Below are 20,446 nucleotides of genomic sequence, written 5' to 3'. Positions count from 1 at the left end.
AGTTCAGGGCTTTGTGCATGACAGTCCAGTTCATCCACACCGATTTCGAAAAACCATTTCTGTATGGACCTCGCTTTGTGCACGGGAGCATTGTCATGCTGAAACAGGAAAGGGCCTTCCCCAAACTGTTGCCACAAAGTTGTAAGCACAGAATCGCCTAGAATGTCATTGTATGCTGTAGCATTAAGATTTCCCTTCACTGGGCCTAGCCCGAACCATGAAAAACAGCCCCAGACCATTATTCCTTCTCCACCAAACTTTACAGTTGGTGCTATGCATTGGGGCAGGTAGGGTTCTCCTGGCATCCGCCAAACCCAGATTCGTCCGTTGGACTGCCAGATGGTGAAGGTTGGTTCATCACTCCTAAGAAAGCATTTCCATTGCTTCAGAGCACAATGGCGACAAGCTTTACACCACTCCAGCCGACGCTTGGCATTGCGCATGGTGATCTTAGGCTTGTGTGCAACTGCTTGCCTGGAAACACATTTAATGAAGCTCCCAACAAACAATTATTATGCTGACGTTGCTTCCAGAGGTGGCTTGGAAGTCGGTAGTGAGTGCTGAAGCCGATTTGAACGTGCGTCAGCACTCGGCGGTCCCGTTCTGTGAGCTTGTGTGGCCGACCACTTCACGGCTGAGCTGTTCAGTAAGGCCATTCAACTGTCAATGTTTGTCTATGGAGAGTGCATGGCTGTGTGCTCGATGTTATACACCTGCCAATCATTTGAAGGGGTATCCACATACTTTTGTATATATCGTGTATCTGTTGAAAAGCAATTGTTGCTAAGGTTACGCTTAGGGTTTAGAGAAAGGGTTAAGGTAAGGGTTTAGTTTAGGGTTAGGATAAGGGTTAAGGTTAGGGCTAGGGTTAGTAGATAGTTAGTTGAAATGTTACCGATAGTCTGTAGAGCATCTACAGATGGAATATCCAAATAAAGTGTTACCAAAGTGGTTTCTTCATCCCCTCCCTTATCATTCATACCTTTCCATTCTGCAATGCTATCATAAACAGGAAAGACTAGACATTTTTTGGTATTCATTTGGAACCTCCCAGCTCAAGCACTACTATTGTGGCAAAGGCTGTTTGCCAAATGTAATTACATTTTTCAAATGTAACCTTTATTTAACTAGGCAAGTCAGTTAATTAAGAACAAATTCTTATTTACAATGACGGCCTGCCGGGGAACACTGGGTTAACTGCCTTGTTCATGGGCAAAACGACAGATTTTTACCTTGTCAGCTCTGGGATTCAATCCAGCAAACTTTTGATTACTGGCCCAACGCTCTAACCACTGGGCTACCTGCCAATGTAGTGCACAATTTTCCATTCATGTGTATTTAATGTTCAGAACCCAATAAGAATACTTTAGCATTCTAGCTTACTACATTTTGTATACATGTTTATTTCTTTGTGTGGGACAAGAGTCTCCTTGTTTCCGTTTCCTCTGCTTCTCCAAAGCCTCATTGACCTGCTCTTCAAAATCTCACAGCTCATTCAGCCTACATTTTCCCTCGGACTGTCTGAATGTGGTTCTCTTGTGGTGTCTGCATAATATTCATATGTGGTGCCAGACATTATATGGTGTCATTCATGCAAACCAGACATTATATGGTGTCATTCATGCAAACCAGACATTGAAGCACATGTGGGTTCACAATGCTACAATAGAGGTTTTCTTATTGGAGACTTAAGTAGAAATCTTTTGCTGAGAAGTCTAAGAGCATTTGCCTCTGGCTCCGGTAGATTGCCCTTACTTGGGGTTGGAACCTTCCAATTGCCATACCTTCGCTGCCCCGGTTGTGATTCCCACAGCACAGCCAAACTAGCCGAATTCCGTCTCCAAAGACAGTTGAAGAGTTACACAGCCCAATGCATCACTGAGTGACTGTAACGTACCAGGCGGAGGTTTCACAATTGGGGATTGTATTTGTATAGTCCCATGTGGCTCCCATAGAGCATGGTGCTTGCAATGCGAGTTCCTCCTGCCCGATAACTCGTGCCGCGCTTGATCGAAGACAGGTGGTCCTCCCAACACCGCTGGGCTTTTTATCGTCTGTTTACCATACAGCGCTTATCGACGAAAGCACCCAAGCACCAAAATATAGTGATACATACACATAGTCGCAACTATAAATAGCGTAGCACTGGCGTTGACAGTTGAACGTGTTTTTCTCTCTGTGCCTGCCTGAAAGTTTGTCTCTGTGATGCAATTGCGTGACACACCAACAGCGCATCAGTCACACCAGAGAGACTGCTAGCACCGGGCAGTACTATATTTAGCTCTCAAAACACGGACTCACTGTGCAATGAAAAAAGTTTAGTCTCGGCCCGGTTGGTTGGCCTCCATCACTAGAGGTTGATCTCTCTCTCTCTCTCTCTCTCTCTCTCTCTCTCTGCATCTGATGGGTTGTCCTGAGACATTGATATGCATCCCTGTCACCGTATATGTGCCTCAGCGCAAGTTAAGCTTGTGAGGATTGCCAATTAGCACTGCTTTTAGCGAGGAAGCTGAAAGAAGAACCCGCTTTGCCTATTTTAAGGATTCCACTTTGGAGAAATCTGACAGTTTACGCAGAGTGGTGAGAGGTAGTTAACATCTCAAACATAAGGAGAATGGTTCGATTATTGACGTGGCTGCTGTTATACTGTATATTCCTTGTTTTATGCATTGAACATTTCGTAGGTTCGCTATCAAGAGGAAGGCTAGTAGGCTACACTATCCCAAAGAGCAGCCCCACTAAGCATTTTCCAGCGGCGACGTCTTTTTTGTGTGTTTGGTTCAGATTTGGTCCCGTCTGGTCTTGATTTAGCCCAAACAGTCCAGTCTGGACCAAATCTGAACCAATCATACATAGACATCTATATTTCAAGTTTGGACAGCACAGTACCTCACATTATGGTACACTGTTCAGTAAATGAAAGTACAGTATAGTACAGTAGAGTATAGTGCAGTACAATACAGTAGAGCATAGTAAAATAAAGCAAAGCAAAGTATAGTGTACTGTATTTATTGTACCCTACTTTACTCTAATGCACTCTACTGTACTCTACTTAATTAAACTGTACTGTACTGTACTCTACTTAATTAAACTCTACTGTACTGTAGTGTACTCTTCTCCACTGAATGAAACTATTCTGTACTGTACCGTACGGTACTCTACTGAATAAAACTTGACTCTCCTGTACCATACTGTGCTTTACTGTACTAAACTGTGCCGTGTTGTAATGTGATGTTCAAACTTGTGAAACATGGCCTAGACATCTATCGTTCGTTCAGATTTGTAACCGTTACTGAGAATGTTATTGTAGTTGATGTGGCCTGTTGGTTTATTCTGTAAATTTGGAATACATTGAACATCATGACTGACCGCCTTGATTCAGTCTTATGTAGCAACATTTGAAATTGTGTTTTTTTTTTACATTGGATTAAAGCAGAGACACAAATCTACAAAAAGGTATGTCATACACTGAATGTGAGGAACAATGGGAAAGTAATTCTGCTTTGAAAGTTGCTACATTTGTAACCTCACTTTTGAGAAAATGGCCTCTGAATATTTTGGTACCAACTGGAGAGCTCTTCTTTGTCTACACCCATTCAGTATTGTTCACACCCTTTTAATCTTTAGCCCGACCCATCTCTTTAAGGGTTGATCCAATCGTTCTGTACCAACAGCAGCAGTCAAGCACCCAAGCTAACTGACTAACTTGCTTTCTACTTCCAAACACAAATGAGAGAACATCTCACTGAACATTACTCGTCCTAGCAGAGCTGGTTAGACTGTTTTTATGTTATCCAGAGCGTTGGTGACTGCAACTGTGTTGTCAGATTGTCCGTTTGTAAATTCAGAGTATTTCGCTCTCGGGGCGTTCAGAGCGTAACACTGGACACTCTGGCCAAGAGTAGGGTTGATTTGAGCGTTGTGAAATGCCAGTCAAGCACCCAAGCTAACTGGCTAATTCACTAGCTTGCTAGCTACTTCCAGAGACAAATGAGAGAACGTCCCATTCTGACCATTTTAACTCACCCTAACAGCTGGTTAGGCTGTTTTTATGTGACCCAGAGCGTTGGTGACTGTAACTGTGCGGCTGTCAACAATTTAATTATGCTTTTTTGCCGAAGTTTACTGACACCGGTCATATTCAATGGACATTCATACGTTCATCAGTTATTCTGCGCTCTGGCACACTCAGATGAGAGTGCTCTGAAATCGGAGCAGATGGCCAGACTGAATATACGAACACACCGAAATGGTTACTTGCATAGTGGAGTATTTTGTTAAGACATGTAGCTAGCTAGCTAAACAATGAAACATAATCCCAACTCATGACATTACTACCATGCATGAATCTGCAGGTAGCTAACCAACCAGGTTCAATGTTAGCTAACTAACATTAGGCTATATCTAACCAAGCAAATGGCTCTGAGATACAAATAAGAAGATCATACACGTAAAGTTAGCTAGAAAGCCAGCTACTGTTAGCTAGCTAGCTAACAGTACACTTTAACTTGAAAGGAAAAGACTACGTCAAAATTAGAAATGTGTAATATCTGAAATAATAGCAAGTTAGACTATCTTACCCACATACATCATGGTTGGACGCTTCTTCCTGTCACGGATGCCATAGTTGCCTTTATTTTGAAGATGTAATCCAGAGACAAGTGTTTTAGCTATCATACTTTAATTTCACTGATTTCAAAACTCGGTCCTCCAGAAAGTGGAGCACAACACTTTTCACCTTTTAATTCAGCACCTAAAATGCACCTGTCGTCAACGTAATTTTTCTTACTGGGGCCCTAGATAGCATACTCCGCCTACAAACTACACTGGAAATGACTGCTGTCCTCTATTTATAACTGCTAGTTCCTTTCCACCTTCGCAATTCATTGTGCGAAATACAATTCTCCAATTTTCTTTTCTCTTCAGCTCATTGTGCCGAGACATGCTCTGTGTGCAGAATCCAAATGATATAATATTACACTGTTATTTCTGTCTATCACAGTCATAAAGATTAGGAATAAAGCTCACAGTCAAGGCCTATTCTACTGTGAAATGGTCTATATTAATTTTTGGGGCTTTGTGTATCTTAATGGCGCTACTCTAATGTACAGTATGTTGTGATTGTGTTGTCAGACGCAATGGACACATTAACATCAATTATAGCGCAAATGGAACCAGGGAGGAATGATGGAGCTTATTTACTATCCGCGATTCATTTGGGCCCTATTAGCCGGTACTATGTTCTGTGGCATCATTCTCAGAGGCTCATACAGGGCATTGACACACACACACAGACAGGGCCGGTCCTAGCCTTTTGAGGGCCCTAAATGCATTTCTCATTTTAACATTTCAATTTAGCATTTAAGAATGCCATTTTCAAAGTAGCACTGATAATCCTCCATACATTTAACCGTTCAACATTTGAATGTTAATGTACAGTGCCTTCATGAAAGTATTCGTAATTCTTGACCTATTCCACATTTTGTTGTGTTACAGCCTGCATTCAAAATGGATTAAATAGATTTATTTCCCACCCATCTACACACAATACCCCATAATGACAAAGTGAAAACATGTTTTTAGAAATGTTTGCACATTTTTTGAAAATGAAATACAGGAATATCTCATAAATATACATAAGTATTCATACCCCTGAGTCAATACATGCTAGAATCCCCATTTCTTTACCAATTTTTTTTGCAGTTTTACTTTAGTGCCTCATTGCAAACAAGATGCATGTTTTGGAATATATTTATTCTGTACAGGCTTCCTTCTTTTCACTCTGTCATCAAAGTTAGTATTGTGGAGTAACTACAATGTTGTTGATCCATCCTCAGTTTTCTCCTATAACAGCCATTAAACTCTGTAACTGTTTTAAAGTCACCATTAGCCTCATGGTGAAATCCCTGAGTGGTTTCCTTCCTCTCCGGCAATTGAGTTAGGAAGGACGCCTATATCTTTGCAGAGACTGGGTGTATTGATACCCTATCCATAGTGTAATTAATTACCTCACCATTCTCAAAGTGATATGTTTCTTCCATCTACCAATAGGTGCCCTTCTTTGTGAGGCATTGGAAAACCTCCCTGGTCTTTGTGATTGAATCAGTTTTTGAAATTCACTGCTTGACTGAGGTTCCTTACAGATAATTGTATGTGTGGGGTACAGAGATGAGGTAGTCATTAAAAAATCATGCTAAACACTATTATTGCACACAGAGTCCTTGCAACGTGTTGTGACTTGTTAAGCACATCTTTACTCCTGAACTTATTTAGGCTTGCCATAACAAAGGGGTTGAAGATTTCAGCTTTTCCTTTTTTAATTAACTAAAAACACTTTAAAATTATGGGGCATTGTGTGTAGGCCAATGACGCAAAATCTCAATTTAATCAATTTTAAATTCAGGCTGTAACATAACCCCACCTCTTCACTGCCCAATCCCACTAACATGTCTCCATGTATCTCAGCCCATAGTTTTCCAGGCTCCGGGAGCCGGCTGACACCGGGGCCCCATCTCTCTGTCTCTGTATTTCTGTCACTGCGCCTCGAGTGTGTTTACACTCCAACCACTGTGTAAACGACTCTCCCTTGTCCCCCCAGCCTCCAGAGGCGGAGCGGGACGCCTCATCTTCACAGTCCTCGGTCTGTGATAACACAGCCGCTGGCATTGGCGACCCCATCCCTGGCCCCCTATGTAAATATTTGTCATCTCCCGCAAACTGGAGTGTGCTTTTTCACTCCCTTTTGGAAAACACACCTATTATTACTATGATTTGCTTCAGCGAAGATAGGGTCATTTTACTGGAGGTTTTGTGTGTATACATTCATGTAATTCTGGAACCTCTAGTTTTTTAAATTCCGAAATCATCTGGACTTGTACTGTGTCTATGTGCGCCAAGTGGGTTTTAAAAGCAAATTCCCAGACTGTGCATTTTCTGGCTGAACCTTAGAACAACTCGCTTCAGATCATGATGATAATCACAATATTGTAGCGGGAATGATAGCTCCTTGCTATTTGTTTTTTACAATGTTAGAAGGTGGCAATTATTTAAATGCAGATTTAAATACATCAGCTGGAAAATGTGTTGCATGTGACACAATCACCAGCTTTTGTACTCCAATCCATTTTAGATTCAGTGATTTATTTCAAATGCTATGGTCATGTTGAGAGGACCTTTTTACAGATTGAAAACTGTCCCTCATAGTGTTTAATGAAAACAGCTATTTCTGTCAGTAAACTTTTAAGATGATCATTGCCAGCATAAGATGTAAGCATGGCATGATATTGCGGGAGAAATCCAAACGTGGCCATTTTCCTGTTTTAGTCTTTTTTTTTAAAACACCATTGAGTCATGTTCACCTGGTAAAATGTTGCTAGGGCATCTCTGCAGGGCTTGTGAAACAAATGGTAGGCAATTAAATCCCCTGACCCTTCCAATCTCCCCGTCACCCGTGACACATTACTAATTAGCGTCCACTCTGTCGAGATGGGGGTCCAGGGGGGCTGCAGGAGTGCTGCCCGTCTGATTGCTGGGGTGACCTGATGGGGTGCAGTTTTCAGCAACCATGGCTGTGTCGTGTCTCTGCAGCATGAAGGTGGGGGCACCATCAAACCATTAGAATGTGGACGCACACACACACAGCTCTCCGGGGCTCATTGGCTGGGGACACTATCGGCATCAGCAGCTCTATCTGGGCCTTCAAAGGAAGCATTTTATTTTTCACTTTTACATGTCCGAGAGACAAGGTGCAGGCCCAGCTCTTGAGTTGAGAGAGTTAGAGCTGCTCCTCTTTTCCTCAAGAGCTGGGCCTATATTCGTCATGTCTCTCCCAATTGAGGAAATCAATCACATGGCACCTTTTGAGAGTGTGACCTTTGACCTTGAGAGTAGCACCCCTCTTCATTAGGAAGCAAATGAGAGCATATCTCCTCTCCAAAGTGAGTGGGTTTGTGGGATAGCTATTTGAACCGGTGAACCTCATCATTATGGATGATGTCGGAAATCTCTGCCTACAGCTTCCCATAATGCATCCCCACGTCACCCCACCGAGGAGAAGAGTGACAGGGCGGAGGACGATGTCAATTCCCAAAGTGCAAGAGTAGAGTTAGGATTTGATTTGGTTTTATGTGTGTGTGTGTGTGTGTGTGTGTGTGTGTGTGTGTGTGTGTGTGTGTGTGTGTGTGTGTGTGTGTGTGTGTGTGTGTGAGTGTGAGAGAGAGAGAGAGAGAGAGAGAGAGAGAGAGAGAGAGAGAGAGAGAGAGAGAGAGAGAAACATTTAGAAAAAGGGAGAATGCCTACACTTGTATTTACAACAAAGTTGCTATTCTGTAGTGATAATGAAAACATGACACTTGTTTGTAGTTGAGTATAGTTATTTTAACCATTAACTCAATCGAACTGTATATATTCTAATAGCTATATTCCAAAAGGGGGTATATTCAATTATGTGTCATTGGATGATGACTCATTTCCGTCTGCCTCAGACAATAGTTTGGTGGAATCAGATACCACACCACTGCTGACCTCATAAAACAAACGGATGGTTTTCTTTAGTAAACAGGCACACTCATAGTGACTGATATTGAAAATACTCTCGATTGGAAACGTGCCTTCTCAATGGCACGACAATGTTTACCCAGCTCTGTGTTAAAAGCTGAAACTCGATACGTGCGGAAAGACAGAATACAGGCAGTGTTTGTTCCTATGGGTCAATACAATTCATGATACCAGACAATAGACATACATCATCATCATGCAGCATCACCATGGTCCCACAGTGATTCAGCTCTACATTTGTCTCAAAGGCAGGCTTTGACTATTCAAATTGGATTTTTGTTTGTTTAAAGTTCGCACACAATGACGCTTCCTTTTAGCACCCAAACACCCAAGGAGATTGGGGTACTATTAGAGATCTTTGTCAACACAAGATGCAAAGCTTCCGGTATTTTACCAAAGTTACCGAATCTTCCGTAATTTTGGTAATTAAAAGAAAATCTAAGGCACTCTCTGAACTTGTTTAATTAATTAGGCTATTTTCTCTTGAACCATATGGTCTATCTACTAGAAACTCATGGACAATATGGACATAGATATAAAACACTATATGGATACATTTTTTAAACGTTATTCAAGTATAAATTATTAAAGCATCTAATCAACTATGGGTGTCAAACTCATTCCACAGAGGGCTGGGTGTATGTGGGTTTGAGTTTTTTCCTTTCAATTAAGACCAAGACAACCAGGTGAGGGGAATTCCTTACTAATTTGTGACCTTAATTCATCAATCAAGTACAAGGGTGGCGCGAAAACCCCGCAAGACACTCGGCCCTCCGTGGAATGAGTTTGACGTGAACTATGGCATTATATATTACACCCAACATTTCGACTTGGTCTTGGGTGTTTATGTGCTGGCTCTAAGTAAATCAAAATACTACGCATAGAACTTTGATATCCTGCGCGTTGTCCCTGTGGATATATTTTTACCTTGACTATTTTTGGAATTAGTGCCGCAAACCTCTACTTGGCACAATTTATTATAATCTTGGCTGCAATGACTTTTGTTTGAGCCTCATCACATATATGAATATATGAAATAATTGAATAATGTTATTTCAACATAAAATAAAAAAATGGAATGACAAAGCTGTAAAACATTGTTCTAAATATAAACCATGTGACAAGGCCACAGAGGGCCAGAGATAATTAGACACTTGTAAAAATCTGAGGTACCCAAAAGGGCCACTATAGATGTGTTGTGATAGATTACATAAAATCCTTGAAATATACATAAGCTTCGAAAGTTTCCAGTAATATACCCTCCCTTTGCAACCCCAATCCTGATGCAATATCCAGATTAACTCATTGACTCAGTATTTACCATGAATGCCAGATAGTCTAGAGTTTAGTGTAGAACTGCATTGCCTAAACTCAGTCCTGGGGACCCCAAGAGCTGCACGTTTTGGTTTTTCACCTAGCACTAGACAGCTGATTCAATGAACTCATCATCAAGCCGAGGACCGAGTTTGGGAAAGCTTGGCGTAGAATACAGATTGGTGAACCTCCACCCTCTTGTTTACTCAAAGCAGAGGAGGGCGTTGTAGCGATCAACCTCTCAGCCTCCTTAACACTGGGTTGATTTCACTCATCCGGAGAAACCCCTCTGAAAGCCTCCAGTAAAGCCCATGTTCATTAGGTTCAATAAGCCTGAAGAGAAAGAACCCACTGGGCACAGACGTCAAGTCAGCGTCTATTCCACATTGGTTCAACGTAATTTAATCAATTCAACCAGTGTGTGCCCAGTGGGAAGTGTTTGGTCTGTTCGACCCAGTGGATAATGCAGTCTCTCCACCGAGGTGAAATAATAGGTTTGACTAACGAGTCCTAACACCACCAGTTATTGGTGGGTATTTGACCTCGCTCCCACACTATTGATTCTGAGATCCCTGGGTATTTGATTTGAAAACTTGGCTGCTCTTGGGGATATCAACTAAAGGCTAGGGCAGCATTGACGAGATCTCATTTCATGGGCAATCAGACTATATGTTTTGTATGGATATGGAAGAATCAACTCCGTCTCACAAGAAACATAAATATTGTCTGATTCCGATTCGTAACAGCCTTTTTGCCACGTTTGTTGTACGGAGGATACCAAGGCGCAGCGTGATAGGAATACATCCTCTATTTATTAATGAAGACGAACACTAAACAAACTATACAAAACAACAAAACGAACGTGAAGCTAAATATAGTGCTGACACAGGCAACTAACACATAGACAATAACCCACGAAATACCCAAGGAATATGGCTGCCTAAATATGGTTCCCAATCAGAGACAACGATAAACAGCTGCCTCTATTTGAGAACCAATCTAGGCAACCATAGACATACATAACACTTAGACTAGTAAACACCCATAGACATACAAAACCCCTAGACAGGAACAAAAACACATACATCACCCATGTCACACCCTGACCTAACCAAAATAATAAAGAAAACAAAGAATACTAAGGTCAGGGCGTGACACTTTTTTTTTTGACAGTAAATGCAAGCGCACCAGGTTAAGTTTAGGCATGTTAGGGAAAGGTTAGGTTTAGGCATGCTAGCAAGTGGTTAAGGTTATGGCTAGGCTAAAGTTTCAAAAACAAAAACACACCTAGATTTGAACCATCTCGGCCCGTACCTGTGTGACGATATCCGAGTATGCTTGTTTCATTGGAGTAGCAATATTGGGACAAGTTACAAATATGTGATACCATCTCTATCATGACTACCCAAAGTAGATGTGCATGCTCTAAACCACTGTTCACCAACCAAGGCATTCCTAGTCGATCACCAAACATTTTTGTAAAAAACCCAATAAAGCCTATTTTTTTTGTATTCGTTTAGCGCTGTTGGAGGTAGGTGCACTTGATTCAGCAGCCCTAGAGCTGGGAAAACAAAATGTTTGCATTTGAAACCATTTCATGTGTCTAGAGGTGGAACTCCGCCTACCCGGCAGGCCCAGGGAGCAAATCAAATGCACCTAAAGGCCTACCGCTGGCCAATCAGATAGCTCAGATCGCTGTGTCTGCACAGTTTCCTCGAGCCGTAGACTGTAAAAAGAACCCTCGAACGCACAGCAAAGTTGATACTGTGAGATTTCAAAACGTTTAAAACCACGACTAGAGAGAGGCTCAGCGAATACAGCAAAGAGCTGCTGTTTTTATGTGTAACTTCAAGTTCTTACTCAGCACTTTCAACACTTTGTTCAACATCTTTATAAACCATAAAATGCGCATTCTCCCTACTTCCACACGCTACAACCAGCACTGCAGCTGCAATGAATGAGTAGAGCAAAGTGTTCCGATAAGCTTGCTATGTTATTATTCGTGGCTTGTGGCTTTTTTAATAGCGAGGAATATCTCACTTTCTCTGGTCATTGGAGTAACAACATGAATTGGTGCATGAGGCAGAGCAACTTTCATTTCGCAATCAGCTGGAAGACCGCGTCCCCTTTTCTCAGCGGAGGGAAGGAGGGCGGAGGGACGGCGAGTCGGGTGAGAGGCCGCCTCACCGCTGCTCCTCTGCTCAGACTAACCATCAGATGCAGGCCATCAGCCCATAAACAAAATGCCAATTCTTATGCTCACTTAGCTGTGCCACACAAGAAACATGACAAATGATCTATTACCAGTGCGATCACATACCTACATTTTTTTACATTTAATTTCTAAATGGTCAGAGAAGAACAACATTGGCAAGGCAATTCAAGCATAGTCCATATAAAGTGATAATGTATTGGGCCTATAACCTACTGCACAAACCTCATTGACACAGAACAGTTTTTAATTGGTTAATTTTGCATAGGCTTACATTTTTTTAAGTCAAGATCTCGACTTGCATCTTGACTCAGAAAAGGTTGGTGACCACTGCTCTATACTCACATTACCTGTGTGTGTTTGTGTGTGCCTGTACGTACGTGTGTGCATGCAGCAGGATGCACTCGCTCCAGGTGGACTCGGTGCAGCGCTGGATGGAGGACCTGCGTCACATGACGGAGGTGGAGTGCATGTGCGTGCTGCAGGCCAAGCCCATCGGCGTGGAGGAGGACACCCAGGGCGAACTCATCGTGGCCACAGGGGACCACGTGGCCCGCAACAACCTGCAGACGCTGCTGCGGCGGGCGCTGGTGGTCAGCACCGAGCTGGGCAAGATGTTCCAGCGGCTGGAGAAGGGCCGCTGGCAGCGGGTCCACAGCACCGCCGTCCGGGCAAACTGCCACGTGCGCTCGCTGGTGCATGAGTATAGCACCGCTCGCAACACCCCCGCAGAGATGCAGAAGGTGAGGATGGAGGAGGGGTGGACTGGGCTGGTTGAGCAAGTGGAGGATGGAGGGGTGGTCTAAAACTCTAGACAGAAGGTTCAGTGTTGTGGCACTGCCCATTGTCTATTCCACGTTGGTTCAATTTAATTTAATTGCAATGACGTGGAAACAACATTGATTCATCCAGTGTGTGCCCAGTGGGTGGCCTTCTTCTGGGGGGATGAGAACCGGCTTTTTTTTAAAGGAGTTTAGCTACTTCCTTCACTCACTCGTTTAACACCAAAGGAGTATTGTTAACTACGCGCTTCCAGTAATCTTCTGTCTGTGTGATTCTACCTTATTTGCATTTTCTTGGCTCTCAGTCAGTAACACCAGAGGGACAAATGAATAAAGACTTCCGGAATACTCTCTTGTACATTTGCCACATGTAAATAGTCCCTATTATAGGTCCCGTACGCTATTCATGCCCAGAGCGAAATTCAGACAAAAATGATATTAAAATGAGTCTCTGAGAGCCACCCGTCTGGTTCCATCTTGGACGGGCTGCTGAAGACACGAATTAGCCGCCACTGATGGCCCTTTCCCTAAAGCAGTTCATGCAGGTTTCCCGTCGAGTGGAATCACACTTGCAACGTCTGATACGGAGTACACTCACTTCATCCATTTTAAAATGATGATGTGAAGGTTCCGCTTCTGTTACATAAAGCTGATCATCCGCCGTGACTGGAGAATTGCATTAGCTTCGGCTTTGTGTGTGTATGTTTGTACTGTCTGTGTGTGGGTGTTTTACTGTCTGTGTGTGGGTGTTTTACTGTCTGTGTGTGTATGTTTGTACTGTCTGTGTGTGGGTGTTTTACTGTCTGTGTGTGGGTGTTTTACTGTCTGTGTGTGGGTGTTTTACTGTCTGTGTGTGTATGTTTGTACTGTCTGTGTGTGTATGTTTGTACTGTCTGTGTGTGGGTGGTTTTACTGTCTGTGTGTGTGTATGTTTGTACTGTCTGTGTGTGGGTGTTTTACTGTCTGTGTGTGTGTATGTTTGTACTGTCTGTGTGTGGGTGTTTTACTGTCTGTGTGTACTGTCTGTGTTGGTGTTTTACTGTCTGTGTGTGCGTGTGTGTGTACTGTCTGTGTGTGGGTGTTTTAGTGTCTGTGTGTGGGTGTTTTACTGTCTGTGTGTGCGTGTGTGTGTGTATTGTCTGTGTGTGCGTGTGAGTGTTCCACTGTCTGTGTCTAATGTGTGTTTGTCTTATTGGAACTTTAAATGTGTCTCTCCTCTTTGAGTGCAGTATGAGAAGTCTTTGCTTGAGAAGTGCATGGAGCTGACCACCATAACAGAGAGGTAAAACATTCACACAAAAGCTCTTAATGACCTCTGAATATTGTCGTACACATTTGAACACAGTAGCTATATAAGTGTTTATGTTCAAGGTTTACCCAAACCATTGCCCTCTCTTCTCCAGATGCCTTCATACCGAGGATGAATTCTTCCTGAAGTCCATGAGGGAGGCCATTCACGAGATCCTCACTGATGTCAGCGATTCGTTCAGCCACATGATTGACATGGCCCTGGCCAATGAGATCCAGGTATGAGGCTTTGACTACACCCAGAATTCTCTTTTGACCTACTTAGGCCATTGGCACACTGGGATTTAGATTCCTAGAATTTCGAATGGAGCCAATACTTACTCAATAGAAGTCATCCGTTGCCGGATGAATGACAACGAATGACTGTCCGACAAAAAACCCCATAAACTGTCAACTTTTGATGGGCAAATTCGTCAGAGAATAGTTGACTTGACTTGTACCGTTGACGGACAGAAAAGGACAATGATGTGTTCATGCCTTACTCATTCTTGACATGGTTGATAGATAGCCACTCACACACACACTCCACAATCAGACCCATTCCTGGCTAGCCCGTTAGTCTCCCTGATGTATTGTTATAAAGACTAAAAACAAACCAGAACAGTTCAGGAAGGGTGAATACAAAGGTAAACATTTACCAAGTCTAATATAGCCGCCACTATAATATGGGATTACATCATTCCTGCATCACTGGTTTAGACTTTCGCCTCTATTTGAATGATCACAATAGTGTGGAGTATGAACTGGTAATAAGGAATTGCGTACTGAGTTCAATAGAAAATGAAACCTGTATTCAGATAATGAAATGACGCTGAGTTTGTTGTATATAATATAGGATATAAACTTATCCACAGTGCGATCCACAATACAGTCATTAATTAGTGCTATTATTGATCTTCCAAAACATCCTCCTTTCATTGAAATTGAACTTGCTGCTTCCCACTTGCTGAAAAGAGATGTCAATCTCAGTGACTTCCGTGTGTGTGTGTGTGCGTGTGTGTGTGTCGGTCCCGGGGTCCTCTCCAGATCCTGATCAGGCAGATTGAGTCATCAGACAGTGTGTACACCATCGGCAGTGCCATCAGCAACCTGCTTTCCCTCACCCAGGACGGCCCGCAGCTCTGCAGAATCATCGCCAAGGTGAGACACACCCCTCAGGCAGACGCACCCTTGTGTCTGCATACACACAGGAGGACCATTATGTGAGGGGATGATGGTCTAGGTCATTTTCATTAGGACAAGCAACAGACCCCCCCCCCAAAAAAAACCCCATTATGCAACAGAAATAGAGCGTTTCTTATTGGACAAGTGTAAGTAGTCCCTCCCTGTCTCAGTCTGTTTTCTTCTGTTTGGTGCCAAATGAACATGACCCTGCTACATCCCCATGTTAACACAGTCCCACCTCTCTCTGCCATCAACTTCCCCATCCTTCCACATGAACCCTTGGCCCAATCCAAAACAGATCCCTGGGCCCCTGTATGTCCCCGTTCACTCTTCCTTGCAGGTCGTAAAGGGCTAGGGATTGATTTGGGATTGGGCACCCACCCACCATAATAAGCTCTATAGCTAAAGAGTAATTTGCTCCTGGAGATAAGAGGGGACAGGCCAGACACTATGTCCATATGGCCATTAGCCAACCAGACGCTTCCAGGATGGTCTTGATAAGAATTTTCCGGGTGGGAGACTGAGCCCCCCCCCCCCACACACACTCATACACCTCCCTTGTTGCCAGATGAGATCAATAGTGTCAGTTACCATTAGGACTGGGCATTGATCACACCGCCTCCCTGCCACTGTTTTACCTATCACTCCGCTCTACCTTCCCCCATACAGCATCTCTCTCTCCACTCTGAGAACCCTCAGAGGGCTGGTTAAGAAATCATGGCTGCCAATGGGGCTAATGAATACAGAGCCCAAAACATCTGTTGGCATCTGAATGTAATTACTCGGCTTTCTTTCGAAAGCCTTTGTCTCTTGGGTGGATGGCCAAGTTCCTCTGTCATCTTTGTGCTTTGGTAGCGCTGACATCCCCCTTCTTTTTAGCTGTTGAATATCTGCCATTTGCCATCTATTTCCACTCCCCTCCGTCCCCCTGCTTTCCTGGAACTGTTGATAGATGTGCTTTTAGTCTACGATGTGCTGCATAACGGTCTGCGATAAAGTCTGGCAGTGGCGAGATGAGAAGCTCGATGCAGCAGGTCCGGTGAGTGTACTGGAACCCAATCAGGTGTCCAGAGAGCTAACTTGACTCCATGAGATGAGGGTGTGTGCGAAGCCCAGCCTGTCTGTTTTTAGCCTGGAGTACGTTACTGTATAATTAATTGTCTGTTGTTGTTTCAATCACCGTTGTTTAAATCCTCCCACCAATCCATTATGTATTCTAGGTCTGCTCATTCTGCACAGTATATACAGGCAGCGCTCACTCATGTCAATGCACACTCTGCTTCCTTGCCAGACTCACGCATGAGTCTGGCCCTTAGCCTAAATATGAATTGAGCCATGAAAGAAAGACATTTGATTAAGTATGAGGAGAATAGAGAGAGCTGCGTTTTGGTGCATATACAGTGCAAGTCAAAAGTTTGGACACATCTAGTCATTCCAGGGTTTTTCTTTATTTGTACTTTTTTCTACATTGTAGAATAATAGTGAAGACATCAAACCTATGAAATAACACAGATGGAATCATGTAGTAACCAAAAGAGTGTTAAACAAATCAAAATATATTTTATATTTGCGTTTCTTCAAAGTAGATACTCTTTGCCTTCATGACAGCTTTGCACACTCTTGGCATTCTCTCAACCAACTTCACGGGGTAGTCACCTGGAATTCCTTTCAATTAACAGGTGTGACTTGTTAAAAGTTAGTTTGTGGAATTTCTTTCCTTCTTAATGCGTTTGAGCCAATCAGTTGTGTTGTGACAAGGTAGGGGTGGTATACAGAAGATAGCCCTATTTTGTAAAATACAGCTTAAATAAGCAAAGAGAAATGACAGTCCATCATTACTTTAAGACATGAAGGTCAGTCATTCCTGAACATTTCAATAACTTTGAAAGTTTCTTCAAGTGCAGTTGCAAAAATCATCAAGCGCTATGATGAAACTGTCTCTCACGAGGAACGCCACAGGAAAGGAAGACCAAGAGTTACCTCTGCTGCAGAGGATAAGTTCATTAGAGTTGCAATTAGATATTTGGGAACTCCCTAAACTATTGGAAAATGATTCCAAGTGAAGCTGGTTGAGAGAATGCCAAGAGTGGGCAAAGCTGTCATCAAGGCAAAGGGTGGCTACTTTGAAAAATCTCAAATATATTTTGATTACTACATGATTCCATAGGTGTTATTTCATAGTCTTGATGTCTTCACTATTATTCTACATTTTAAAAATAAAGAAAAACCCTTGAATGAATAGCTGTGTCCAAACTTTTGACTGGTACTGTACATTGGAGTGCTACAGGAAGAAGAAGTACGACCACGTCATGATTTAATGGGAGTTCACTGTCTTGCTGTTTACCTTCTCTGATTATGTACAGTATATGGATCAGCCATGTCTGCAGATTCCACAAATCTACATCTTGGCTCTCCTGCAGCCGTTTGAAACAAAGAAAAGGCTGGGGCGTGAAAGCATAATGTAGTTATAATTGTAGCACGCAATCGTCACGTGAGTCCTGTTCAAACCATGCGGGAGTTCCCACGGAGTTCAGAAACATTTAACATGGGAAGTTTTCAGATCCATTACTAAGATTACACCACGTAAGGACAGAGGCTGTGTTCTCTCTCTCGCTTTCTGACTCTCTATCTATCTCTCTCTCTTTCTGTCTCTATTCGCTAAAATGAATCATTAGGCTTCCCAGAGACAAACCATATGTTAACATGTCAAAGACAGCTTCATGGATAAAGCATGGATGAATCATGGATTCATTCAAACCTTGTGTTGGAGAGGCACCATTTACTTGATTGATTGCGATGGAGTTCAGTCTTTTTGAACTCCTTCAAAGGCGACGGCCATGCAGGCTTTACATCATAAATGTAGATCAGCTGTTTTATGAGTTAGTCTCGTGCTATACTTCATACACTTGCATGTGTGGTAAGTCTACTGTAATGCCTTTTTTTCTGAATCCACTCTCACAAACTCACGTCAGAACGCCATTGAGTTGTATAATGTGATATTTAAATATATAATATTAAATATTTAAATATACACATATAAAGCAATGGGTAAACCTCTTTCCTCTCCTCAAAACTGTTTTTATTTATCACATGGGGACTACCTGGTCAACTAAAGGTTCAATTAAATTGAAAAAATGCATTAAACCTCTGAGGGCTAACATCAACAACTGCGTCACAGAAAAGTGATGAAACGATTACAGGCCTCCTCCATTAGATTGACAAATAATAACTTGTTTTGGAGTTTCGCTCTTTAGAATGGGTGGAAGATTGAATGAAGAATGCTGCTCGGGGATTGGCTAAAATGTTTGGTTTTCTAGGGAATGTATTGCGTGGGCAGAGAAGGTAAGAGTGTTTAGGGTGTAGGGGCAGGACGATTAGCCACTCCAGGCTTGGCTGTGTGGCCCTATCTGTGCATGAGACATACCACCACCTCCTATAATGGGCCTTATTAGGATAATGGTGGTAGTTACAGGGCCTTGTCTTGCAGGTAATTCTATCAATCTCCATGGTGAATAGAATTCTGCCAGCAAGTGTTTTTGTGAGAGGAAATGGCAGCATGTGGAAATGACCGGACTGCTTATGTTTGCTTACCCTAATCTGCAATGCAAACAACATAAACAACCATTATAGGAAGCATGTCAAAACCTTGTGCTCGGACCCTTGAACATATCAAACCCTTGTTTGACATAAGCTCAGGCTAGCTTGTTTAGCACTGAGCGTTGTTTGCGATGCTAATGATGCTAATGGTGTTGTTTTTGTCTGTCCACAGGAGGGCGCTGTGGTGGCCCTGTTTAAGATCTGCCGGCAGGACTGCTTCAGCGACCTCTACGCACATGCCCTGAGGACGGTGGCCTCCATATGTTGCGTGGAGGAGGGCATCAACCAGCTAGAGAAGGTACTGTAGTGCAGCGTTTAAACATGTAGACACTAGCGCACACACACATTCAGAGGTTGGTACTCACCGATGTGGGCAGTGGAACATGTCCTGCATGCACTCCAGAAAGCTGCCCAGGTGCTGGGTGGGGGTGTGGTTGGACACCACTACTGGTGTCTGATACACAAACAAAAGGATTTTCACAGAAACGTATGGATGCAGATACAAACTGACACACATACAGTACCAGTCATAAGTCTGGACACACCTAGGCCTCCCGAGTGGCGCAGTGGTCTAAGGCAATGCTAGCTGTGCCACTAGAGTTTCTGGGTTCAAGTCCAGGCTCCGGGAGACCCATGGGGCGGCACACTATTGGCCCAGCGCTGCCTGGGTTAGGGGAGGGTTTGGCCGGCAGGGATATCCTTGTCCCTTCGCACACTAGTGACTCCTGTGGCGGGCCGGGCGCAGTGCACGCTGACACGGTTGCCATGCACAGTGTTTCCTCTGACGCATTGGTGTGGCTGGCTTCTAGGTTAAGTGGGCATTGTGTCAAGAAGCAGCGCGGCTTGGTTGGGTTGCGTTTCGGAGGATGCACGGCTCTCGAGTCCGTACGGGAGTTGCACTGATGAGACAAGACTGTAACTACGAAATTGGGGAGGAAAAGGGGTAAAAGTAACTAAATAAATATTTAAAAAATGTATAGTTTGGACACACCTACTCCTTGCAGGGTTTTTCTTTATTTTTACTATTTTCTACATTGTAGAGTAATAGTGAAGATATCAACACTGTGAAATAATACATATAGTAATCATGTAGTAATCAAAAAAGTGTTAAACAAATCAAAATATACTTTATATTTAGATTCTTCAAAGTAAGCCACCCTTTGCCTTGATGACAGCTTTGCACACTCTTTGCATTCTCTCAACCAGCTTCACCTGGAATGCTTTTCCAACAGTCTTGAAGGAGTTCCCACAAATGCTGAGCACTTGTTGGCTGCTTTTCCTTGACTCTGCGGTCCAACTCATCCCAAACCATCTCACTCCATCACTCTAAAATTGTTTTTTTACTAAGAAAAACCCTTGAATAAGGCATGTCCAAACTTTTGACTGGTACTGTACATCCATACACTCAAATGTTTGTACTAATAAGCAGCAGAGGATAGGCAGACAGGCAGACCAGACAGACAGGCTGAGAGACAGACAGACACAGACTTATCGCCATTGGTCTGCTGGAGTG

At 43.1% G+C, this 20,446-nt stretch overlaps 1 protein-coding gene across 3 annotated transcripts in view; it reads left to right on the top strand.

Moving 5' to 3' along the window:
* LOC110492288 (protein inscuteable homolog) overlaps positions 1-20,446 on the top strand; it is an 82,334-nt gene that overhangs the window by 42,170 nt on the left and 19,718 nt on the right. For 2 of the 3 annotated variants that reach the window (XM_036951290.1, XM_036951292.1), the window contains exons 3-7: positions 12,477-12,825; positions 14,094-14,146; positions 14,268-14,391; positions 15,199-15,312; positions 19,106-19,231. In XM_036951290.1, coding sequence (XP_036807185.1) covers positions 12,477-12,825; positions 14,094-14,146; positions 14,268-14,391; positions 15,199-15,312; positions 19,106-19,231 — 766 coding nt within the window. The remainder of the gene's footprint in view (positions 1-12,476; positions 12,826-14,093; positions 14,147-14,267; positions 14,392-15,198; positions 15,313-19,105; positions 19,232-20,446) is intronic. The other variant, XM_021566491.2, reaches the window with a different exon arrangement.

This window comes from Oncorhynchus mykiss, chromosome 2 (assembly GCF_013265735.2).
Source record: "Oncorhynchus mykiss isolate Arlee chromosome 2, USDA_OmykA_1.1, whole genome shotgun sequence".
Classification (NCBI taxonomy): domain Eukaryota; kingdom Metazoa; phylum Chordata; class Actinopteri; order Salmoniformes; family Salmonidae; genus Oncorhynchus; species Oncorhynchus mykiss.
The sequence above is the reverse complement of the archived record's forward strand: the minus strand, read 5'-3'. Positions and strand labels throughout refer to the sequence as shown.